The sequence below is a fragment of the Dermacentor albipictus genome, chromosome 9, assembly GCF_038994185.2.
Source record: "Dermacentor albipictus isolate Rhodes 1998 colony chromosome 9, USDA_Dalb.pri_finalv2, whole genome shotgun sequence".
In the NCBI taxonomy this organism is placed as follows: domain Eukaryota; kingdom Metazoa; phylum Arthropoda; class Arachnida; order Ixodida; family Ixodidae; genus Dermacentor; species Dermacentor albipictus.
The window spans coordinates 14615031-14641211 of record NC_091829.1 but is presented as its reverse complement, the minus strand read 5'-3'; the positions used below and the strand labels follow the sequence as shown (position 1 = coordinate 14641211).

The following is a 26181-nucleotide window of genomic DNA, read 5'->3' as shown; positions in this document are numbered from 1 at the left end:
TAACAAGCACCAAGGTATGAAGGAAGAAAGTATCATACGGCTTATACAATCATTCGTAATCAGTCAGATCACATACATAGCAGCCTTCCACAATTGGTTTGCAGCTGAAAAGCGTAAAATTAACAACATGATAAAAAAAGCATACAAACTAGCTCTAGGGATTCCCATCAGTACGAGCACGGATCTCTTGCTAAAGTTAGGACTCCACAACACACTGGACGAACTCATAGAAGCACAACAAACATCTCAAGCAGAGAGACTAACCAAAACCAAAACGGGACGGCATATACTAAGCAAACTAGGAATGAATTATCACAATCTATACGGGGAAAAGAGGACGATAACGAGAGAAATTCGTGACAAACTCCTAGTACCAAATATACCCAAGAACATGCATCCAGGTTACAACGACGGCAGACGCAAGAGTAGAGCAGAGAAAATTATCCGAAGCTTTGGGTCAGACGACAGAGCAATCTTCGTAGATGCGGCTGAATACCCAGACAGAAATAGCTATGTAGCAGTAATCGTAGATCACACCCAAAAACCCCTTACAAGTGTATCAGTTAATACCAAACATTCCGAGACCGCAGAGGAGGTAGCCATTGCACTAGCATTGGTCTCCACGAATGCTCAATACATCATAAGCGATTCTCAAGCGGCCATTAGAAATTATGCAAAAGGTAGGATCTCTCCTGAGGCATGGCACATCATCAGAGTCAATGAAGCGAAGTTCTCCGATGCAGAGAAGAACGGCAGGCAATTGCTCTGGTTCCCAGCGCATACGACTCCAGACATTCCCGCAGTCAACCTCAACGAGGTAGCACACCGCGAAGCTCGAGGTCTTACTCGCCGAGCTGAGCAAAGAGTGACTTCCATCGGTCAGGAGAACGCGGAGGAGGAAATTTGGAGAGAAAAAGATATATTAACAAGATTTAGTGATATTACCAAATTCTATCAAAATCGGAGGCGAGTATTACCACCGCCTCACACTAAACTGAACAGAGCTGAGTCCGTTACTTGGAGGCGACTACAAACAGAAACTTATACGAGTCCCGTGCAGCTAAAAACTTTCTACCCCGATATATACGAGAGCGATATGTGCAAGCTATGCAAGTCTGTTAGAGCCACCCTTCAACACATGTTGTGGGGATGTGAAATATACCAAAATAAAATGGCAGCCTCCCCAGACAATCTACGGGCGCGGTGGTCGGCCGTGCTGCTCAGCTCAGAACTCCAAGACCAACTTTGGGCCGTCCAGCGAGCCAAGGAAGCCGCACGGGAGCAGCAGCTCCCAGTGGCCATCTAGGCGGCCCCAGGCCCGGGCCTCCCAATCGCCGGATTCCAAATAAAGTTATCACATCACATCATCAATATTTAAGCTACTAGAGAAACAATTGGTAAACGCTAGCTTAAAGTCGGTTATTCTAACAATGAAATCATGTTCAGATATTAATTCTGTATGACAACCTGCACAAATTTTTCCAACAGAAGGAGCAGCAATAAACCATTTGTAGGAATGAGACAGTGGAATTGGCAGAACGTAAAATTTGTTAAAAATACGAAGGAGCCTGTAACGCCACATTACGAGATCATTGCAGTTGTGATTTAAGTGAAGAATGAAGGTTCAGCTTTCTATTGTGATTTTTGCTGTTAATACATAGTTTGTTTTCAGGACTAGCTGATAACCGTTATCAGTACTGAAGTAGATAAGGTGAAGGGTTGCTCCAGCAACACAAACACGTTAAAATATTGCACAAAAAATATAAACGAAATATAAAAGGTGTAGCTTACTCTTCCAACTTCACGTGCTCTGTCTCGCTTCCGCACCATTTTTTCCAGGTAGCGAGTTAGTTTCTCTCGTTCCTAAAAAAAAAGGCAGACAAATGGACTCAATCTAGAACAGCTCAGTCAGCACAAATACAAGTCGCAAGAAGCCTTACAAAACTTAAAGCACTGCCAAAACATTGCTCCAGCTGTGTTTGCAGTGTTGAAAGTATCAAAACTATATCGCAATACATCTTATGCAGTTCCGATTTAATTCAAATGCTGGAGTGCGGTAGGTTACTCATACTACCGCTAAAAGAAAAATACTGTTAATGAAACTGCACGTTCTACAGCATCGGCACATGGTGTTCATCGTATGCAAGTTAGCATGACACTTCACAGCAATATACCGAGTACTGAAGTCACTATCAGTTTTTTAACAAAGCAACTGCACGCTGACCTTTGTATGTGCCAGACTTTTAGAATGCCCATGCTTGTATTCCTGGACTAAATACCTTCTCATTTTTTCAAAGCAAACCAAAAGAGCACTCTAGAGAACTCTAAAGTGCCCAGTCAAATGTGCCAGTAGATATATTGTGCAACGACTACACTCAATGGTCAGGTGAGAAGCTTGTAATTTTACTAAATAAAACAGCCAACAGATTATTTTTTTCAAAGCTCACCAAGAGTGATCGCTCCATGTCCTTCTCCAAGGTGTAGACATTTTGCTTTGTCAAGACCAGCTTGTCAATCTGTGAATGAAAAACCAGTACAATCACACCTCGTCTCTGTCATAATGCTACATCAAGACTTACATTCTTCTCAAGTGTCTGCCACCTCTGCTTAGCGACTTTCGGAGAGAACAGGACCTTTCGTACAGCTGCAATGAAAAGACAGTGTTGGAGCAACAGAAATTACACGACTGTACTAGCTTATAAATCAATGTAGCCTTTAGCAGGCCAAATGGGTTCATAGAAAACATCAGATTTTTGAAAGGTTTTAATCCCAGAACAGCCAAACATCATTCCACATTATCTTTATTTTTGGCCAACGAGAGTACCTTGGGAAAACAAAGAAAAGAAAAACCTACCACCAAACGTTACAACAGTAAAATTAGTATTTGAACAAATTATAATTAAATTCCTGTGCTGTTATCTACTAGTTTTTTCAAGCATATTAGAATGCTACTGTGAGCTTTGCTGATGAACATTTAGTGAATAACAACAATTGAAATGCGAAAAAATGCCTTGCAATCCAAGACGTCGCACTGATGTAGCAGTGCTGATGCTTCAGCACAAAATGGCTTCAAAAATGAGCCGCAACAGAATTCCAACTTGGGCTATTTGGTACATGGAGTGAAACTTAACCAGTGCAAGAGACACGGCAGAAGGAAACTAACTAAGCGCTTCGCTCGCTTTCTTCTGTCTCTCTACCTGTTCACTTTTATTTGAAAAATACACTTAAAGGCCTTAGAGAGGGTACATAGGGGGTGGGGCTAATACGATACATGAGTATTACAATTAGGAAACATATTATAGTGGCATTGCAACACTTTGTGTATCAATCAATAACAGAAATTAAGAAGGTTTACAAAGAAAAGCATACTTCAAGCATAACACAAAATAAGTAAAAAAAAATATCTAATACATGTGCACTGAATTAAGACACGCACGCACGCACACATGCACACAGACAGACAGACGGACAGACAGAGACAGACACACAGGTTGTGATAGGTGTGCAGTAGCTTCTGTAATTTGATTATGTTAATTTCAGTAGCGATGTGCGACGGCAGATTATTACAATCCACTATAGGGCATGGTATGAATAAGCTTGCAAAACTATGGGAGTGGCACGTTCGGCGCTGATATTTGCACGGATGATTATGGCATACAAGAATGGCTGCAGGAGACAAATTATAGTGAAGAATTGAATGATTGTAAAGCTAACGAAAGAGTAAGACTCACAATCTTCCGACGATGTGATAAGCTTTCTAACTGAGCTCTACTTTTCAGTGACGTGCTTCAGTGACGTGATTCAATATTATGAGTTAGGTATGCCTGATATGGGTCCCAAATGTGACCTCAGAGTACCTCAGAGACCTCAGAGGTGCGTGCCTCAGAGTACCTTTGACTAGGCTGAGCGAGTGGTCAGCCCAGGCAGTAGTAACATTGACGTGATAACGCCAAGTCAGACTGAAAGTTGATTCCAAGGTATGTACGCAGTAAAAAGTTCAATATTCATGTTATTCAAAATGCACGCAGTTGGAAGGCGGGCAGTAAATGACATTTACTTTAAATGAATTTTACTTCAAAAATTAAACTAAACCAAACTTTATTTCTTCTTTTAATATTCCACCTCACACTGCAATATCAAGAAAAAGTAGAGTTCTTCAAGAATACTTTAACTGATATAGTGTTCCTCTTTAGTGTCCCTTTAACATACGCTCAAAGCATGGTACACGAGCACTCTTGTATTCCACCCTAACAGTAATGAAGCCACTGCGTCATGCAGCTACCCCCAACGTTGTGCTTGGTAGTGCGACACCATGGCCACCTAACGTACCACAGTAGGTGCAGCGAAATCCAAAACAACCATTTCCCCAACATCACAAACTAATCGCTAGGCTAGCCCTTTTATACTACGCACCTTGGCCACCTAAAGTGTGTACGTGCTGTTGGTTGCCCTACCTTGGTTCTGCAGTGGAACGCGCCCGGCAACACGCTGTGACATGGGCCGTGCCTGGCGGCGCAGGGCAGCCATCTCCTCGTGCCGCCGCTTCAGGACCGTCTCCTTGGTGCGATTCTGGGCCTCGAGGGAGCGGATTTTGTTCTCCTGCTGACGGCTCTCCTTAACCATCTGTGCTATTTGCCGGTTACGGCGCTTCTCAGCCTCCTGGTGCCGCCGGCTCTCCTCCTTCATCTTGGTCACCAGGGCCACCTGAGGAGAGAAACAATGAACTGCCGTATTTACTCGATTGTAAGGCGTGTTTTTTAAAAAGATTTTCGTTGCTTGAAGTTGACTCTCTCATGACATCTGAATAACAGCAAAATTGACTGCTAAAAATATGTTATTTCAAATTACACGGTTTTTAGTTTTACATTGGCAACCTGTATCCGTACATCTCGACTCAATCCATGGACAAGCCAAGCAAAGTCAGCCTGCATTCTTTTTTTATTTCACGGCTTCATTCGCGAAGTTATGGCGATGCGGCGTGCTCAGTATGATGCTCGCTTCAAACAACGAGCTATTTTGTTGGCCGACGAGTTAGGAAACTCCGCCACCGCTTGGCACCTTGACATGAAGCAGAGAACTATTCGCAGATGGTGAGGCCAGCGAGAGGCACTGTTTAAATGCGAATCTGACTGGAAGGGCTTTCGTCGACCTTGTCATGGCCGGCATCCAGAGCTCAAAGAAAAGGTTGGCGAGTTCGTGATTGAACAGCAAAGCCGCTCCTACACGTAAGCCGCTTCTACACAGGTAACACCACCAAGATCCCTGGTGGGAAAGCCACCATGTACATTTATTCATGCATAGATTGGGAACTGAGGGTAATAAGGCACAGAATGGTGAGCATCGCTTCGCAACAAAGGCATATTTGCAAAGAGTGTGCCCTACAGTTCCACCTGCTTTGAGAAGAGACTGGCTTCTAGCACATGCTAGAAGTGTTAAAGACTATACACCATCACTTAAAAAAAGAAGTGGTTCAACAAGTCATTGGAACGGTTTTAACAGGAAGGGCATAGACATTTATGTCGCTTTTTGTATCAATTCGTTTGTATCAACATATAATGCCACTCATGTGGTGCCAGATGGATATACTTAATGGCATTAAAATTTGATGTTGGTTGTGGTGTAGTGCGTTCTCACAACTAATTTGACCATCGAACACCGCGGTCACTTGCTCTCAATGTTGGCAGTTACAGCTAAACATTTCTTAAGTCCCATTTAAAGGGCCCCTCACCAGGTCTGGCCATTTTGAGCTGGCAAGCGCAGAGCATACATTGCGCGATAACAATCGTGTCTGCAAAGTATTACATCGCTATGCGCCGCAGAAAGATCTGAAATTTCAAACCGAACGCAATTTTTCCTTCTTGCGGCCGCCACGCTCCAAGCCGGACGATGACGTAGTTGTGCCCGTGCACCTATGTAGTTGTGCCCGCAGTGTGACGTCGCTCATATTGACACGTGACTGCGAGAATTATTCAAGACAACACCTGTTATCTGTGCGATCTGTTGCTTGAATTGACAAATTGAAGTTTAGAGAAATAATAAAACACAAACAGAATGTCTGTTTTTTGTTTTACTTCGCACCAAAGCACGAGAGATGTACTTCCGCTTCGTCTGCTTGTTCCCACGATCGTGCGGTCACATGCGCAGTTACCAAAACTATGGCATTTTCTACCATGTTCCAGCGCTTGATCTTGCTCTGCGATGCACTTATTCTGCCTGAGTATTTGTGTAGCATTGAATTATACCGCTAGTCATGTTTCCTGGTGCACTGTGCGTAAAATCGTGCACTGTGCGAATGAGACAACATGAATCGCGTGATCTGCGACGCTGTCCACTGAAGACAGTTTTGTTCAGCCCAGTGAGGAAATTAACCATCATTGTTGTTAGTAGTGCCTGTGCGGCCAACGTGCCTTCTTTCGTCTTTGCGTTTTTCTGCACTCAACCACCTTTAGTCATGCTGTAGCAACAAGCCCACATTGCCATCCTTGTCAATTAACACTGCAACGTGTGGCACAGGTATAAAGAAGTGATATGAGCATGCCACAAGTGGTGCTTACCTTGGCTTTCTTCATCTCAGCCATTTCCTGCTTGAGCTTGCGAACTTGCCGTTCATACTCGCTCTGGTTCTTCATGAGCTTGGCATGTTCACGTTTGGCTGACTGCATCTTCTTGAGCTCGCCTTGCAGATGGCTCAGCTTGCGCTCAAAGTCGTTCTTAATCTTGCGCACTTTCTCGTCGGTGTCCTTTGATGTGCCAGCCGAGCCTGAACAGAATGCAGCACATGAACATGAGAAGTCGCTGATGAAACCAAGTGCATTCTTGAACACACATGCTTAAACACTTAACGGGAACAAGGCAAATCAACATCATCCACTGCATAAGGATGACCTCTTGCATGCTCATTGTACTGTACGGGTTTCCATTTTTCTGTACTGTGTAAATGTTTAGGGCTACTGCAACCCAGTACAACATCATAGCAGGGTTGGTGTCGCAAGGAGTTGTGAAGGAGAACAGAGAGGCCGAAATAAAAATCTTGCATCCATACAAAATAAGATCAAGTGATGTGGCTTTCAAACAATGAGTACCTTGCATAAACATCATTGGTAAGTTTATTCCAATCAACAATATATATAGGAAAATGTTCTGGAAACAATTCATTTGGGAGGTTAACTGTTATTATATTACCATGTCAATTCTTAGTAGCATAACCTGAGGAGTAGGTCAGTATATGTGAAGCATTGATACTGAAATGACCATTGATTAAAGGGACACTAAAGGCAAATATTAAGTTTAGCTAAAGTGATAGATTAGTGCTCAAGAGTCTCTAAGGCATCAGTATTATCTCGTACAGTTACTTAATAATCACAGAAATTGAGGAAAATGCAGGACATGATTAGAGACGCCCCCAGGACATTCAATTTCTTGCCCGATGACAAAAGCACTCATTTAAATTCTGTCACTAGTACCCAACCACTCGTTGCAAAAAACATGCTTGTATTGTATTATAAGATTAAATAAAATGCTACTTGTCCAGTTCTATTTCATTTTTAGAAAAGAGAACTCAGTGAAATTACTCTAGAGAACGATGCAGGCAGTGAAAAGGTTTCATTTTCGCTCGACTCTGCACTGCCCATGCTTTTGCATTTCAGTAGTTTCATTATCACGTACTGCTGCGCTGGTTTTGCTGGCTCGAGAAGTTCTCACAAACTGCTAGTAGCAGAGAATTCAACTTCCATGTGATATCGCGGGATGCCCAAATGGTTTACGCCACTTGACCAAAAAGCAGTTTTGCAGCAAATCCACCAGCTCTGTCTTAACTAGGTATAGCCGTCTGCCGGGCGCCGTTTTACTCACCGACGGCAGCAAAGGGTGGTGATGGTGTATGCAACGTCACCACTCCCCCGGTTGGGTGGCGGGAGATTTGAATTTCTAAAATGGTATTCAGACCCTTCAGATGCAATTTTTTTCATAAACTAAGTTTTTTTCTTGGCACGAAACAAGCATGGTGAGGTTTCTGGAATGGTTTCTAAACAGTGCACGTCGACTCAGTATTCGCCTTTAGTGTCCTTATAAATTGGGGAAAAAAAAACGCTTGTTAATGTTACTTCCCGTTAAAAACATTCAAGCTTTTCTATTTCTTTTTTTTTTTAACTAAGCAAACACCGAATACACAGAATAAACGTGTACTGTGAAGCGTTCTCATGCACTAATTTCTTGGTCTGCATGTAGGGGAACAGAGCTTTTGATTGCCAGTATGTCTAGCCAACCAGCTCAGTCTAATAGTACCAGCAGAGTCGAACCAACTTATAACAATCCCAGATACAACGATTGATCAGTTATGACATATCATGGCATTTACGATTTTCCAGTCCTGCCTCTTGAAACTGCGTCCAGATACAACAAACATTGTTACTGTTACAATGAACACTTGAAATGCGGTTGCTGTAAAAGGAGGGCACACGTGAAGCAAGGAAGCGTAACCTAACTGGGCACACAACAGTTCTCGTGCAGTTCTCCTTAGGGCAATGCGTGCACTACATTATGCATGCTATTAGGACAGTCTGGACCAATTTGAATGAACAGTCACCTAAGCATTGCTATCTTAACCCCGCTACGATAATGCCCAACTCGGGCGCTTTAGGTATCGATATTCAGGCGGCCCGAGTCGACTTAAACACAGCACAATGCAAAGTTGCAAGGAGTCGGCAGTTAGGGTTCGTCAAACTTCATTTGAGTTGTTGCTGATAATGGTTCAAGACGGCATTCTACCTTTTGAACTTTGCACTTTTACGCCAAAGCGCACATGTTGTCGTTGCTGCAGCCATAATGGCAAGACCTTTGCAAAATGCCAGCATGCTGCAGTAGTTTCCACTTCAAGCCACTTAGAATGCTTGCCTACCATTCAGAATCCACTCGCGTCCCACTAATAGTAATGTATATCACAGTTCTCGCAGAAATGACGGCGGATGTGCTCATAGTTTCAAAATGGCAGGTGATCGGAACTGGCCAGGAGTTACAATGCCACATTTCGTTCTTTAGATCACGTTTTTAATGGAAACTTGCAGTTAGATGTGGAAAAATACTGGGAAGAAGGAAGAGAAATGAAAGTAATCTTCATATCAAAGTGGTGTCGAATCGTAACTGCTGTCATCAGCGATAGTGTCATTAATTTTTACACATATTGAAGGGCAAGTCCACATATAACGAATTACTGATACAACAACCACTTTTGGCGGAGCTATTGAGTTCGTTACACGGGTTCGACTTTATCTAGCATTGCTTTGTGCCCATCTTGTTAAAGTAATCATTCTGTCCTACTTGTTTTTGTGTGTGTGCAACGAAAAATCGCGTTCGTCTTGACGATGTGTGCTTCTTTGTCATTTTTTTTTTTCTAACCAGCCATGAATTAAGAGTTATACAACGGGTGCCAAGAGAAGGAAAGCATAGCCGGAGATGGCAGAGCATTAGGTGGTGCGATGAAATAAGGAAATTTGCAGGTATAAGGTGGTGTCAGCTGGCACAAGACAGAAGCAATTGGAGATCACTGGGAAAAGCCTTTGTCCTGCAGTGGACATAAATGGGCCAATGGTGATGAATACTTATATACCAGCATGTGGGAGAAGACAATACTGGTATTTTCTTTTTTGCACATCTTAAAATTTTAGTCAGAGTAATGGTGGCTAAGAAGTTTTCAAACCCTCGTTCCAAAAAGCAAAGAAATGGGAAGCCTCCAGACATGCCATTTTGGGGAAAACTCACTCATGTTGGAGAGAATGCGATCTCTCTCTATCTCAGTCTCGCGTATTTTCTGCTGCAGCTGCATCAGCTTGTCCTCGTAGTGCATGCGCATTGTCTGTAGCCTACGCTGGCTCTGCTCCAGCTGGTCAATGAGCTTCTGCTTGAATGAGATCTCGGTGGTAAGCGTCGCCAGGTCCTTGCCAATCGTTTCTGTGCAATACAGAATGCACAAAAAAGAAAGCACGGTTGATAAAGACACGAAATGTGATGTACTGAGCATTAAAATAGTTGGCTCAGATGAGTCTTCACTTGCGCAGAAGCGCAGAGAACAGACCTAGTTAAAAAATTTAATTATGGGGTTTTACATGTCAAAACCACTTTCCGATTATGAGGCACGCCACAGTGGAGGACTCCAGAAATTTCAACAACCTGGGGTTCGTTAACATGCACCTAAATCTAAGTACACGGGTGTTTTCGCATTTCGCCCCCATCAAAATGTGGCCGCCGTGGCCGGCAATCCCGTGGCCTCGTGCTCAGCAGCCCAACACCATAGCCACTGAGCAACCATGGCGGGTAACCGACCTTGTTGGTACACAAACTCAGAAACACACATTCATGTGCATTTTTGATGTAGTTCGAGCATATTCACTTGTGCACCTGTGACGGTTGATGAGAGGGTCAGCTCTAGCGACAGTTGCGACTGATGCGAGAAATCTCGTCCATTTTCAAGAATATCAGCTGCAATTACCTAAGTAAGAGGTATAGGGTGTAAACAGTATGGCCAAACATAACAGTCACATACAAGATGGAAATGCCATTTTTTATCCAATATTCATTATAAGCACATATTTGTGACAAGCTAACATAGTCTAGAACAATGTTGGATGAACAAATTATTGGATATAACAAATAATTTAAACCTACGTTTGCTGTATCAAGGGTAAACTATACTGAAGGAATGAATGCACAGGAAAGCAGAGTAACTGAAGACCTAGTATCATGCATTTCTGCATTGCATCTTGTGTCTAAGTGTTCAATACATAATGCAAAGGAAACAAACAATAACTTTAAATATGGTGTTGATTTAAAATGAAGCACGCTTTCTATTTCTCATCACAAGTTGCCCAGCTACGTCACGGTGTATGAAATCAGTAGCACTGTCAGAAATGTATATATAGAGAAGATCAGGTGAGGATTCGATTAGGACTTCAGAGCAACTAACACTGTAGGAATGATCGGCTACCACTAAATCTAAAATACCAATTAACTCAATTTATTATTCTCCTTAGCTTAAAACAGTTATGGTAAGCTGTCTGTCTGGCAACATATAATGCACCTTCAGAAAGATGACAGCTGCAGTTACTTAAATGTTATTGTCACTGCCTTGTTCTCCCTAAATATCAGCTCCCACACCCTTTCACTGAGGCACTAGTGTTCCTAAAGAGCACCTTGTTCATGATGCGCTCTTAGGAGGGACTGAACATCAGTGTCAAAATGGTTGTCCATGGTGCTTTCCCAGCCTTACCGTCTTCCTCTAGTTCCTCTGCTTCGGAGTCTGAGCTCTCATTGTTCCCGCTGATCTCTGCGGTGTCCTCATCAGCATCAGACTTCTTTTCACTGTCCTCCTCCTCTCTAGACAAACAAACAAGCAAACAAACCAAACATGTCGTGCAGATCATTCAATACTGTCACAAATAGACGATGAAGAACTGCCAAAAGCGCTAGTCAAAACTTTATTGGGTGAACTTGTTTCCACTAAACAAGCAACACCCAAAGCACAATGACAGCGGCAAGCACACTCATTAATCATTGAAATCCGATCTATGGGTCAAGTGCGCTGACTATTTATACACGATTTGTCAAACAATCCAGAATAATCGCGGGTGCTCGCGTACGCTCGAGAAGGTGCACCAATATTCATGTCGTGTGCACAATATAGTTAGACAGTTATAGTATCGGCGACATTCAAGAAATTTCAGCTACATGTAGATGGTTCTTGTGCTAAGTAATAATTTTGGAAATGTTATTAGCTGGTGAAAAATTTTCAACAAATAAAGCTGAACTATGAACACGTGTCAATATTTTATGCCGATTCTAGACAGTTTACATTATGAGAACGCCAAGGCCACTGCTGAGGACTGAACATTACATGGTTTTAATTTTATCTATAGGCCTTTGCTATTTTCACTTACTCAGTCCTATGAGTACATACATTCGAAGTATAGCATACAACAATCTAAATGCAGAAATCTTGTAGATGCATTTTGAAACAAAGTGGGTGGGGGAAACGGTGCAAAAGTGCATTATATGACTTTAGCCTCACAATATTTGAAGTAAGAACAATTGACAAGGCATTATGTTCTTTGAAACATTGAAAGATTAATGCTTGGTATATATGAAATGTTAGTTGAAGCAAGAACACCAAGCAATATTTCACATTCTTTACATCAAGTGGCCTAAACTGTGGCACACAAACAGTTTCGACAACGGTTACTGTTGAGCAAAAATAAAAATAGGATAGGGAGTTTAGCAGTGAGCTTGCTGCACACAGACTAACTTCGGCAAACAACCAAGGCAGCATTCTGGCATTTGGAAAACTAAGGTGGGAATCTGTCAACCTCCTCTATGTTGTTTCGATTCTGTGTCTAATGGCATGTACCAATGGCATGTACACATACTTGCTCGCCTTGGACGACAAATGCTTCGTCTTTCGCTTCAGGTTCTCAACATCACGCTTTGCCTCTGCAAGCACGTCTTCTACACTGGTCTCTTCGACAGTACAGCCTATGTCGTAGATGCCGCTCACAGCAACTGTTGTGTTGCCAGTTATGCTGAGGCGAGCCTGGTAGCGCTGAAGCTGCTTTCGTTGTTGGGCACACACCTCTTCAGACTCCATGAGCTTGGTCCTGCACACAAGAGCAACACCATATGTGCACTTTTACGTGGCAGCATCCACCAACTAAGATCGTTATGCTTGTCATCTTGCAAGACAATGGGCTGTCAATGAAGTTGTTTTGTTCTGGATCGTGGTACACACCAAACACAAACCAAACCCTCTACTATATCCGCAATAACCATAGCCTTCTAGCATAAAACTAAAAACAGACATGTTGAAAGCAGTGTAGAGCATCTTTCACAGTATGTGAACTTTTGGCTGCACTTAACATCAGCCAATTTTCTCTGGCAGCAGCTCAACGGAAACTGTCCGAGTTATTTTATAGCTAAGCAGCCCGCAAGAAGACAGCATACCTGAGCTCTTCAACCTCTTTCAAGTATCCCTGGATAAGGTTCTTGACACTGTCGTCATTGTCAGAATCCCCATGGCCAACGAATGCCCCAGCTGCTTGTTCAGCCAGAAGCTCAGTATTTTTAACAGTGAGTCGCTCAATCGTCTCTTGAAGGGCCTTGATACGTGTGCGGAAATTGTTGTTCTCTGTCTGGAGCATGGTGTTCTCATAGAACATGTCATTCACCTGCTCTGTGCCATCTTCTCCGACCAAACGTTTGCCCTGCGAAGAAAGGAAGCAACAACAAGGTTTAATCATGTACAGTATGATTTTTTGAATGGTTGCAAGGTAACAACAAGTGATCATCAATGGCCAGCAGGGCGTACACTGCAGATAACCACCAGATACAGTCGAATATAGACAATTAAAGGAGTGAAACTTAAAACTTAGAGGAGCTCAACTTGACAGAGCTCAACTTGACAAGGTCTTTTTTGTGCTTATGAGGGGGTCTTGGTGGGAATTTAAGATGCAGGCTCCTTTCCCAAGCATATCAACCCTGAAGAAAGCCAAAGGCCAGGCCGGGGTAGACGTGTGCCCATTTGAGAACCCATGGGTGCCTGGCAATGGTAGAAATCGAACCCACAACCTCCCACAGCTGGGGCAGGTGGTCTACATCTAGGCCATAGCCTAGAGTTCAACTCAACGACACAGTTCAACTCAACGGAAGCTCACTGAATGGTGAACTTACATGCAGTGCAGCGTTAGGCAGTGCACGTGCACTGAAGTAACACGAGCGCCTAGTTCCGGAAGTGTGGCTTCACAGCAGCGAGGCAGGTGCACACTGCCGTGAAGCCAAAGCTCAAGGCAAAATTTGCAAATAACACACACTGATAAATTCGTAAAATTTTTTAAGTCGCTTACTAGCACCACAATATAGTGTTCGCAACTAAAGATGGGAGCAGCAGCCAGGGCACTGCCGGATCATAGGCGCTGCCTGTGCGTGAGCGCGCTACTGAGAGCATGGTAGGCAGCACACGCTATGTTCGACTTAAGCGTCGCAAACGTTTCAACTGCCAGTTGTTTTGATACATTGAAATACACATAATTTTGATAGAACCACAGCGTCAGTTCAAATAAACATGAAGTTTGCATTAGGTGGGCTCAAATTAAAAAGATTCTACTGTATAACAAAGTAAAATTTTCCTTGCCAGCATGTAATGAATATGTGCTGACAACAAATATCTGATATAACAAAAGAATTTTCATATAATATGCGAATTCACTATAATGAGGTACAACTGTACTATGTGCTGTGGCACTTGATGTTAAGTAGCAATGTAACAGTGTAATGTACATGAACACTGAACAATACATCCACCCCGATGCTGACAGGATGAACATTTTTTAAACCAGCACGTAACGAAACAATCTCCTATACTACTGGAGCTAAAATACAAAGTGAACAAAGTCATACAAAGACAACAGACAATAAAACCAAGGAAAGCATTGGGGATATTAGCTGTGGTTGAAATTGAAATGTAGGAAACAAAGAAAGGGAAATGAAAGTGGAGAAAAAGATAATGTGTACCCAATGAGAGTCAAACCCAAAACCTCTGCATTGCACATGTGTTGTATTACCAGTTATGCTACGGCGATCGTTATCAAACCGTCCACTAACTTGGGTATTTATGTTTTACTAGATTTAGCCCCAGGAGTGTTGGCTAGCGCCACTCAGAGCCAAGTTGTGCAGATGTGGAACATCCTTTTTTGCACGATGGCATCACGTAATGCGTGACGTTAGGCAAGCATGGGCTTCAAAGTGAACAAAGTAGAATTACAATTTACATGCACATATTACCAGCCATTAGCAAGCAGAAAGCCTCATATTACTTACAGCAAATCTTCAGTAAAATAAAATTGCTTATGCAGAATTGCCACTTACATAGAACACCTGTAAATTGGTTTTGTAAGCGAAATGGCAGAAACACCTGAATGCAGATTTTTATTGCAACACCGCCTTTTCTATGGAGGAAGCCATCCTCAAAAAGTGGCAGCAAGGTCTGAAGAAAGAATTTATACATTCTTAATGCATAGCATGTGCAGTTGACGGCCTATAAATTTTGTAGATGCTGTGCTAAAGCACCTGGTCATTTTTTGTAAACACTATCTGCTACATTCACTTAATGCATAATATTGCAGCCAACACTGTTAAGAAGGTATATTACACAGTACTCTACTCCTGCTCATCTTTCTCAGTAAATGAAACTCTCGTTATAAAAACACATTTCTCCGTTTCCTCGAGATTCTGTTCAACAAGATTTTAAAGATCAATAGGTAAGCAAGTAACTCTACTGGAAAAGAACTCTCACCTGCTTGTATTCCATCAGCTCCAACTTCAGCTCTTGAATCTCATGTCTAAGGGCTGTGATGGTCTGGCTTGACTTGTCTTGATTCACAGTAACCCTGTTTTTGATGTTCTTTGCTCGATTGGCATACTTCAGGGTGTTCAATGTCTCCATGAAATCCCGGTCACATGGTGACACACAGGCGATCATTAGGGTACGGCTGAAAAGAAATTGTGCAATGAATGTTACACGAGAAGAATTGGACACGAATGAACATGCGACAGGACCAGGAAAGAAAAAAATACTGCAGCCCAATGACAACACAAAGCACACATGAAAGACGGTAGCATACAGAAGCAATTATTAAGTGTGTTTAAAAAACAATTTCTATACAAATTGCTTTACATGTCATCCAAAAATTCTGAAATTTGGCATATAGTCACTTGCTTTCATTTAGAACATTTGAAATAAATTTACAGGGTTCAATTTTCTTGGGCACACACATCTCAGAATTTGTTCAACGGTCATAATCACAACATTTTGTTAGGAACGTGTCGCATGTCAACGAACAAACCATACGCACCTGAGAAACAAGTTTGTAGCATTTGTAGCCACTCAGTTGAGAAAAGCACAAAATGTGGCAATGCGTTTAATTTTTTTCACAGAACATTTCACAGGCTTTAAAATCTGCTTTTTCGAAGGAAACTAAAAATGGCCTTTATTTGATTTTCAAAGTTGTACGTTTTTCACTAGACAGCTTGTATATGGATGGGACTTCGTATAAGTTAACAGTCAGAGAAGGGACACATCTACATTTCAAGCACATTTCAAGCACAATAGCTTGTGACAGACCAGGATGTGAAATTACGAAAAATTCATTCTGCACAAAATTGTTTTTCAGAAGCATTACCCCTAGGTGACAGAAGTTACTTTAGCATCAAAATGTTGCAGTTTGTGCTTAATCTACAAACACAGACGCAACCACAAAACTACTAGTATGCACAATGGTGTGGATGCTCTTTGTATGAAGTCAATAATCTTGTGTTCACAGGGTGCAAAGGAAGTCTTTTCTCAGATAAACGACACCTATAGCACATGTTCACCTCTATCAAATCTTTCGGTACATATGACATAGAAAAAACTTCCACTGGATATTGTTTGTTATAAGTGGATCAAACACACTGTGTGTTTGGTTAAGTTTTTATACAGTGACACCACAACACCACTGCTCAGCAAATTTGTGCCGTTGTGGCTTCCCGAGCCAAAACTGCACAAGATATTTCATGCCTGTTGCGAGCATGACAAGGAGCACAAACTAACGCTGTGCACAAACCTGTTTCCTCCTAGTGAATCCTGTAATAACCTCGTAAGCTTGGAGTCTCGGTAGGGGACATGCAGCACTTTCCTCGATGCATCACCCAAGGCAGAGATGACATTACCGAGTGCAAGCTGCAAGAGAGGAGCCACATTAAAGGAAAGAAGCAGCCCGGATAACAACCATCCTCTGGACGTCTCTCGAAGGCCAACTGAAACAAAATTTAACTCTAATAGTAACTCATAAATGAGTAGTATGCGCTACTCAAGCAATTTGGCAAAGCTTTAGGGCCGGTAATTCTGATTTACACATCAGCAGCCTTTGAATAGTGCCTAAGCACACTACACATCCACCTAGTGGTTAGTGGATATGACGCAAGTCCCAGCATGTTGCCTCCTAAGAGTTTTCTTCCGTGCGCTGCAGGCAGTGGTTAATAATGAAGGTTGTGCCAAGGAGTCATGCATCCCTTTCGGCAAACAGTAATGGCAATTTTTTTTTTACTTTTGGTATTCAAAAATTACTTTTGCAAGTCTTTCACGATGCATCCACTCATATTTCTGACTGAAAATTTTGCACAGAGGCTGCTCTATACAAACACCATCTGAAACTAGGCCTTTTACGTGTCAAAAACAGTTTGTTGCAGTCGGCCTTCAAATCTAACTCCCAAGTTCTTTCTTACAGCAAATTATTGCATATTCTATCCTGATTTGATAAAGATATTACATGTACAATTTATAGACCGGCTTAACCAAAGTAGTCTTCCTGATTTGTTAACGTAGCTCCCCTTGTCGAACATGGCACTTAAAAGTGGAGGGTTCCACCACGTTTTAGCACCAGAAGTGCTCTTTAGAGCAGTAAAACTTTATTCATCAAGTCTGCCCGTGATCTTTTGGCCACTTTTCGGCATCCAAGAGATCACTGTTTTCTGGCATCGCAAAGCGTCAGGGAAACTATTTTCGTGTGTATTTTATCACGAGGGACACCAGCAATGAGATTGCGACAGAGATTAACGGTTCGGGCGCGCTGCACCATGAAATTTGACAGCTTCCGTTCGCTTCGCAGTAAACAGCTGGGAGCACTCAGCACCCACTTGGTACCCATTACTAGGCAGTCGCCGGTTGTGGGTTTGGTACTTTTGTGGCCTGTTCTGTGCCTGCATGAGACTAATTTGTCGGCAGTATTAATTTGAGACTGCATGCACAATGGCGGCAATGCCTCCGCTCACCACTTTGCTCTAAGTGGGCCAAGCTTTGCATGCACTTCCGAGTAATGCACCTTAAAATGCATGCGTCTGGGTCACGACAGGAAGAAATATCGAAAAAAGCTATATTTCAAGTAAAGCGATTTCATTATAACGAGGTATTATAACTAGCACTAAAGTTTAAGATACACTTCTCGGCATAACCATTCCTTACTAAAGCAAATGGTGTCCGAATGAGCAATAATTTCCCATCAGCAGCACACTTTTTCAGAAAGCGAATTAGGCAACTGAATGGATGCTTGATTCCAAGCAAGAGAAAGGGCACAATGACATGAGAAAATGGAACAATCAGACAATGCAACTTACAAGGCCACAGTTTATGGAGATCCCTTCCTTAGCCCTGTCCCCAGTGGCACCGGTACGCTTTAGTCTTTCTGAGCCAGCCAGATCTACAAAGTGGAATTTCGCTGTGAGGGTTTCAAATTCGTTGATTGATGAACCTTCTCCATTGACCTTAGCAAGGGCATTGTCCTCCTCCTCGTCCTCTGCATCACCATCTTCTACCTGTGGAAGAATAGACGTCTATTTAGATTAGCAGAAAAGCTCAAATGGTTCTGCGACATACATGGAAGTACATACATACATACATACATACATACACTGCAAGTACACTAACCCCATTACTCAGAAATGCACCTTTACTGGGTAGAGACTGGGTAGAGTCTGGGTAGAGACTGCACCTGACATCAACATGCCCAACATGCTCATTGCACCGGACTTGACGGAGTCAAGTCGTGGCTTCAAGTTAACGTGTGTATCTGAATATGGGGTTGACAACAGGAATTTTTTCCTGAAAGGAAAAGTAAGGTACTAGTAATGAAGGGACAGACAAAATAAATGAAATAAAGCCAAAAGTCAATAAGCTCATTTGACAATATGCCTAAATATGCAAGCATAAATACTGCAAATGCGAACCAATGCTCTTCTTTCGCTCTCACATTCACTACTCAATGTGCCCAACCACAACTGTCCTTTTATGAGAGCCCACATTACAAGCACACCGTAAGGTAGCCCTCAACAAGATGCACTCACATTTAATTGCACCACCCTCTGCTGCTTTATGTGCAGGGTGAAGATGGCATGTGACCGAGACGACTGTACATTCATCTGGGTGCTGGCTGTTGTCCGAGAGAGAGCCCCCGATTCAAGGCACTTCATAACCTGCACACAACAAAGCATTCATATAGCCACATTCTACAGATGAATGAACAACTCGGAAGGGCGCTGATGCTTCTGAAGAATTGTATGGAATGTGTCTGGCATTTCACACAATCCTTTTCCAGCAACAGTTCTTTCAGTCTTGTATGAGAGCCGATTCACAGGCAATGAAATGTTGCCACCGCCATGCCTTTATGGCCTTTTGCAGCAAGCTATGTGGCAGTGTGGTCAGTATTGATTTGCCAAATAACAGTGACCTGGCCAAAGCTGTCGCATGGCCAGGTCACTGGTGAACATAACAATTTTTTATATTTCACTAAAGCTAGACAGAAGTGCACTCATTGCAAGCTTCCTTTACATATGTGCAACAGTATAAATGGACACTAAATCAAGTATATTAAATGTTCTGGGGTTTTAAGTGCCAAAACCATGATATTATGAGGGATACTGTAGAGGGGGACCTTAGATTAATTTTGACCACCCTGGGGTTCTTTAACAAGCACCCAATTCATGGTAAACAGGAGTATACATTTTGCCCACAACAAAATGTGGCCACCGCGGCCAGGAATTTTTCCTGCGACCTTGAGATTCACAGCACAACACCAAAGTTCCTATGCCACCACAGTGGGTCTAAAGAAAAAAAGAAATATTAAAAGATTAGGATTCTTTAATTATGGATTTGTAATTCACAGCAAGAGCAGAGCTATTGCAAGAGAGAAAACAGCAAAAATGAAAAATCAGTTTGGTGCCATCTGTTGTGGACCATGGTACTTATCATGCGACATCAGCACTGGCTGATTCACAAAGAGCGGCAGAGGGAGGTCACATGGACATTATGTGAATTCATCCATTTCGGCGCAGGCGACTCAAATTTAGTTGCAGCAGTGGGACCTTAGGTGTAAACTGTCTATGCAACAATATCGTATACCGGCACACAGAAAACAATGATGGACTTTTAGACTAATAATCTATCGATCCCCTTTGACATATTTTCCTTTAGGGTCCTTTTAGAAAACATGTTTCGAGATTCTATGTTTGAAGTGAAATACCACAAAAGCAGCGAACACTAAACATACACCTAGTAGTGACACAAGGTAGAGAATGACAAGAATTTCTCACCTGGTCTGCATTCTGTACAGCCTTCACCGTCACACCAACTGTGTAGATCTCTCCCTTTGAGTCTTCGTGAATCTTTACGGAATTCCTACCCTGATGGAGCAGAAATGATAAATAAGTGAAACAATTAGATCTTCAACACAGCGTGCTTAAATTTATGGATACTACACTTAAGCGTCACTTACCGGATAGTGCGTGCCTTTGCCAGGGCCCAAGAGGTCGAAGATCTCCTCATTGTAAAGCTACAAAAACAAAGATGCCGAAAAAAAAGCAATGAAAATTTAACATGCTCATAAGTATGCAAGCCAGCCTAGCTATTAAAAGAGGCACGCTTCTGCTTGACAGCAACTATGATGACAAAGCTGACAAGAAAGATTAAATTGTGGGGTTTTAAAGGGACCCTGAACCGCTCGTACTGAAGTTGAGAAATGGATTTGAAGTTAAAATAGGCTATTTCAGGAATACTGTGCCGCAAAAATAACTCGACAGAAACAGAGTTATTGGCAATCAAACATGCCCTTCAGGGTGCTTTCGCTCCTTCTATAATGCCTTGCACTGCAAAGGCTACAACGGAGCAGGACGTGCCCACAATGCTTTGCCTACTGAACATCACCATAGCATGCAGTTCAAATTTGACTAATACTTCAGATTTTGGTGACCACAACGCGTCAAATCTAAGCCGGACGCGGTTTTCCTCAGCGAACCACGGTGTGCTCAGCCCGCAGACTCGTTGCAGCACCCCGTGGCAGCCGATGTATCTATGCTATGTAGCAGACCACAGGTACATGTAACTGTAGTGTGTTGGCACAGTGTTAGCTTTGTGCACAACAGGGCTTGTGTGTGTGCTCGCGCTCCTATGCTCCAGTCTGGCTGTGTTATGTGGTGTGGACCGGCTTTTTCCTGCACCAGCTTGACTGACGAATCCAGCTTGCGCATTTTGAAGCACTATTAACAGCTCAATACGAAGTGAAGCCTGCCACGGCATCTAATCTGGAGCGGCCAAAAGTAAGTGCACACTGGCAAGCGTGTGTGTAATCGGACCTGAAGTTTCACGTGGTTCAAGGCTAGTTGAGCATTCAAAATTAGTCAAAATTAGAGAGATTCGATGGCTACGCCACCAATAAACAAGGTGGCCAAAGTAATTCCAACACGGGCAGCCACTGCCGAGCGTGAGCAGACAATAGTCTACCTCTTCCAGAAGTAATTATTATTGAATTTTGAAAGCACATTTATGCTTACTTCAGCCTGTTTATGAAACTTCCGTCAATAAATATACACAGTAACAGTAGGAAGAAGCGCACTGATCCAAACTTGATTGATGTCTGCTATTGGCCAATGGCAGCTGGATATGGGGATCTGCTATATTACGAAATAAAGCATCCAGAAAAGAGTGAAAAGCAGGCTTCTGTTGAAAAGAGCATATGAGATAAAGGTGACTTCGTGCTGTGCTTGCAAGCTCCATGCGCCGCACACGATTGCAAAACTTGACTGAGATATGCACAGCAGTATATGCTGTACCTGAGGGTTTTTAATGTGCATGTAAATCTAAGTACCGAAGCACTTATGCATTGCATTCTCATCAAAATGTGGCTGCCGCCGGTAGAATCGAAACCGCATCCTTGAACTCAGCAGCGTGATGTCATAGCTACTGAGTTACCATGGTGGGTGCATCTATTGCTGTTTGAACAGCCACAAATTGCTAAGGGGTATTTGGCTGTAGTCTACAGCAACTGCCGATTATGAATAAAAATGCTCACCTCCATAAACTGCACATTGACTTTGAAGTCTGGAGGAGGGTTTCCTTGGTCTCGTGCTTCTTGCTGGCGGGTAGCGATGCCATCGAATAGGTGTTGCACGGCTCGTGGTATAATTCCCTGCTCGTGAGGATTTACGTGCAAGTCATAACCTGTGCCCATTGTGTATGTCTTGCCAGATCCAGTCTGCATAAGGAGATCCAGCAATGACAGTCCATGATGTGGCAAAGCAACCATTCATGCAATTACATAAAAGGGGACAGCGCTGATGGAGGCTAATGGCGGTATTATGTCTGAAACCTCTTTGCCTATGACACTCTAGGACTCCCCTTAATTTCTTAAAGGCATATGACATTCAAATGATGCTTCCAATTTTGTCATTAAACACCTGCAATGGCCCAAGATTGACTACGTGACCTCAGGTTGAGCTGCACAATGCTGTTGCCCCAAATCGCACCTGCCACTGACCAAATTTTACCCCAGGGCCAAGAGAACTTGTGGAATCATAGCTTATCTGTCGCAATCGATATGCATGCAATTCAAATTGTGGCCCCTTGCTGGATGTTTACGGCAGTATTGTATATAAATAGGATATATTCTCCCATTTGTTGCAATTTCTGTATAGACCCACCCGCATAGGTGGCAAAATGCTATGTTTTTGTTGAGTAAAGCCAGTGACGATTATTGAAGTACAAGTTACCCTGGCTTTTGGAACATCTTTTTCACCTACAGCCAACAAAAAATTTTCTTGCCAGTTTTAGTTTTGAGCTAGGAGTTTTACAGCAAAGCTGTTAAGGGATACTTTCCCCACTTTCATAGCTGTGTGTAGGAAGAAATCCCGAAGATAGTGCAATGCCGGGCCGACCCGTGGCGGAGGCGACACAGGCGTTAAGCACTCCCCATATGCGGGCCGATCCCAAAGATAATGCAATGCTGGGCCGACCCACAGTGGAGGTGCAGTTCGCCATTAAGGGGCCCACATACACAGCTTCGCTGATCATCCTTCACAGAGTGTAAGAGTGCTGACAATTCCAGATGCTGAGTTTTCCCAGCAGCTACACCGCCACATGTACACAGTCTCAGTGCAAAGCCCACAAAGTTATGGGTCTAAAAAAATAATGTGTGAAATTATGTGTGAGACCAGAAAAATAGGGCACAAAGGAAAAAAAACAAGACATGGGAAACAGAACTGGTTACCTGGCCGTAGGCAAGTACTGTGGCATTGTATCCTTCGAAGCACCTGAAAGGAAAGGTTAAAAGAAGACTCGTGAAGAACAGAGGTAAAGAACACTTTGCAAGTTTTGTTACATCATTCAGGAAAACTTAACAAGGCACACTTCGTAGCAAATAATTCAAAACCCTGATTGCTTGGTCCACATCTGCAAAACATGTTAAACAAATTTTAATGTCCAAATTTTCAAATTCAAGTGAATACATGATTACCACACAGCTGAATCCACATAAATATGAATAGGTTATTATAACCAAACCGATTTATATTGACTCCACATAAAAACACCTCTAATTTCAATGCAGCATGCAATTTGATATATAACACAATTTGACTAATGGAATTCATTTACAAAATACACCTTCCTTGAATTCCGCCAAATTTTATATTAAAAAGAAATTGACTACCAGGATGGTGCCGATTAGCTGCTACCTGAAAATTCTTATGTCACAGCAAGAAAGTTACTTGAAGACTGCCAGGAAAGACCAACTAGTGCAATGTGTGCCAGCATATAAACCCACATGCCCCATGATAACTAATACATATGCATTTTTTTGTAATTTGTATTGAAGGGGTAGTTATGGGACGAGGATAGTGCACATTAACCAGGAAAACTAACTTGTGGAGCCATCTAAAACTGTGTGGTTTAAATCCACTGGGTGCAGATAAACGTGTCTGCCCAAGTTTCAAGATTCCTTGCAACTTTGTTAATGACTGGCTTCAGGATTTTACTATTCCATGGCTCCTATGCAAGCTTGAACCTACTACCTCTATTCACTACTAGTACCTCCGCTGCCAGTGAAGATGAATTAAAAATCCCATCAGCATACATGGAAAGCTACAGATGGACATGGTAAAGCCTGGATAAGCAGTATGCGAAATGCACAGATACAACTGTTTGATCACCACATGAACGCAAATAGCCTTTGTTTAATTATTTAAGTGCCCCAGTCACTGACTGCAGCTGGAAAAGTATCTACAGAAAAGTGAAGTGCTGCAATCGTAAGCCATTAACACAAGAACTTTGTAACCATAACAGCAATACAAGTTACTAGTAAATTTGTATATGCATAAAATGGTAGTACATAGAAATGGTCATTTCACGAACATGCTAACCTGACATCACCCCTCACAAAATTGAGAAACATCTTAAGTAGCCCAAAATGGGGCACATATTAGGAATAAATGAAATCTGTAGCTGCATAATTTTCAAAGTTTTTGTGCATATTGCAATGCAACTCCTAAATGGACTCAACGATCAGCCATTATACAAGCAGGTTCAGCTGTAGTAGCAGAAGGCTGCAGTGAACCATGAACCTTATTGGGCACATGCAAGGAGGAGCACGGTATGCTCACTATAGCAATACTTCCATAGCAAAACATTTCCATGCCTTGATACAGTTTATCAAGGCATGGAAATGTTTGTACACTGCAAAACAGGGGCCTTGACATAAGACTATATAATCTTAAGCAGCAGGAGTTATCACAAAGACATTATTACAAAGCGTAGAGCTTCGCTTACACATTTCAAGCCCCCTTACACTGCTCTAAAAGATGCACTAGAAACTATCTCACCCATCAATAAGTTGGCGGACACAAGAGTTGTACACTGTCTCTTGCTCCGAGGGGCAGTCAAAGACGTGGTCAAAGGTGAACGCCTTTTCTTTGCCCACCCAGATTTGAGGCTCGCCGGCGGTGACACTGGTGCAGGCATGACACATGTCTATCACTTCCCGGGAGATCAATGGTCGCACCCTGGAAAGACAAGAGGAAGCACTCATCAGCCCTAAGTTTTACAAAAGTCACAACAAAACTGGCAAGCAAAAGATCTCTGAACATATGCAGGCATAAATTTGAGAGCATACTACAGAGTGCCATATCAGAAGATATCTGTTTTACAATGTATTGCTACATAACAAACAGCAGAAATTGATGTTTTTACAGCGAGTTGAAACAAGTACTGCTGTGAAAGCTGAACTGCTTTTGTCACAGGAACAAACATTTATGATATGCGGCCTCAACACCATCTTGGGTGCAAGAAAGAAACCACAAAAGCTGTAAAAGCTGAACCAGCCAAGAGTTTGTAAAATTGTTTGCAGCAGATTCTGTGGGAATCCACGCAGTTACCTTACTGTAGATCTCGCTTAAGTCAACAGGATTTTAGCTATACATATTAAACATAAGATGTGAAGACAGGACAACAGCTCATTTCGGCTTTATCCCCAAAGAACCTCTACCACCAGTTTGCACATGAGCATGCCAGAACGAATTATGTTCTATGCAAGATTCCTGGTGTACCCATGTTGACAACCTAATGATTAGAGGTTACACTACTGGACATGTAATGCGAGTTAGCCCACTACTTTGTGAATCATACTGCAATGCCATTTGTGCATGTGATTGTTCATTAACCCTCTAATACTGCAATGCATTTGTGCATGTGATTGTTCATTAACCCTCTAAAGCCCAACATAATTTTTGCTAAGCCGAGTTGGTCAACTTAAAATACTGACTTCAGATAAGAGAACATGACACATTGCATATGGGAGTGCTTTTGAGTAAATTTCAAGTGAGTTTCATACAAATACAAGTGAGTTTCACTTGTATAGTTCAGCAAACCAATCACCACTTATTATAGTAACGGAGTCTTAATGCAAATAACATTTCCTTGTTTTTTTGTACAAATGTCTTCTCCACGGTCAGAAATAATAGCGAACACATTCCAATTTTCCTAGGTGTGGAACTGTTAGGGCGTCACAGGGTTGAGGTAAACCACGGATTGTGTAACCCACTATGTCGATTTGACAGATGCTGCTCGCGAAGTACACGCAATTCAAATCTGCAAGCACCAGTGTACAAGGCTGCAGCGATCCTCCAGCCCCATTCTCTGCAACGAGTACTTCTACGTAACGTTCCTGATGCCCCGTTTCTCGAAACCCCTTCAGACGCGCCCGTGCGTCAAGACAACTGCCACGTCAAGTGCGAGGCAAAGCAGGACAGCAGCTGGGAGCGCGTCCACCTCAAGCCACAAAGTGGACG

At 42.5% G+C, this 26181-nt stretch overlaps 1 protein-coding gene across 3 annotated transcripts in view; it reads right to left on the bottom strand.

The window, feature by feature from the left end:
* Positions 1-26181, bottom strand: part of Klp31E (kinesin-like protein 31E) — a 101924-nt gene that overhangs the window by 36971 nt on the left and 38772 nt on the right. For all 3 annotated transcript variants that reach the window (XM_065433944.1, XM_065433947.1, XM_065433945.1), the window contains exons 2-19: positions 24718-24897; positions 23109-23151; positions 21915-22097; positions 20343-20399; positions 20161-20250; positions 18916-19044; positions 18190-18387; positions 16641-16756; positions 15332-15527; positions 12985-13244; positions 12414-12641; positions 11261-11367; positions 9757-9945; positions 6555-6760; positions 4455-4704; positions 2580-2644; positions 2448-2516; positions 1792-1863 (exon numbers count right to left, since the gene is read on the bottom strand). In XM_065433944.1, coding sequence (XP_065290016.1) covers positions 1792-1863; positions 2448-2516; positions 2580-2644; positions 4455-4704; positions 6555-6760; positions 9757-9945; positions 11261-11367; positions 12414-12641; positions 12985-13244; positions 15332-15527; positions 16641-16756; positions 18190-18387; positions 18916-19044; positions 20161-20250; positions 20343-20399; positions 21915-22097; positions 23109-23151; positions 24718-24897 — 2638 coding nt within the window. The remainder of the gene's footprint in view (positions 1-1791; positions 1864-2447; positions 2517-2579; positions 2645-4454; positions 4705-6554; positions 6761-9756; positions 9946-11260; positions 11368-12413; positions 12642-12984; positions 13245-15331; positions 15528-16640; positions 16757-18189; positions 18388-18915; positions 19045-20160; positions 20251-20342; positions 20400-21914; positions 22098-23108; positions 23152-24717; positions 24898-26181) is intronic.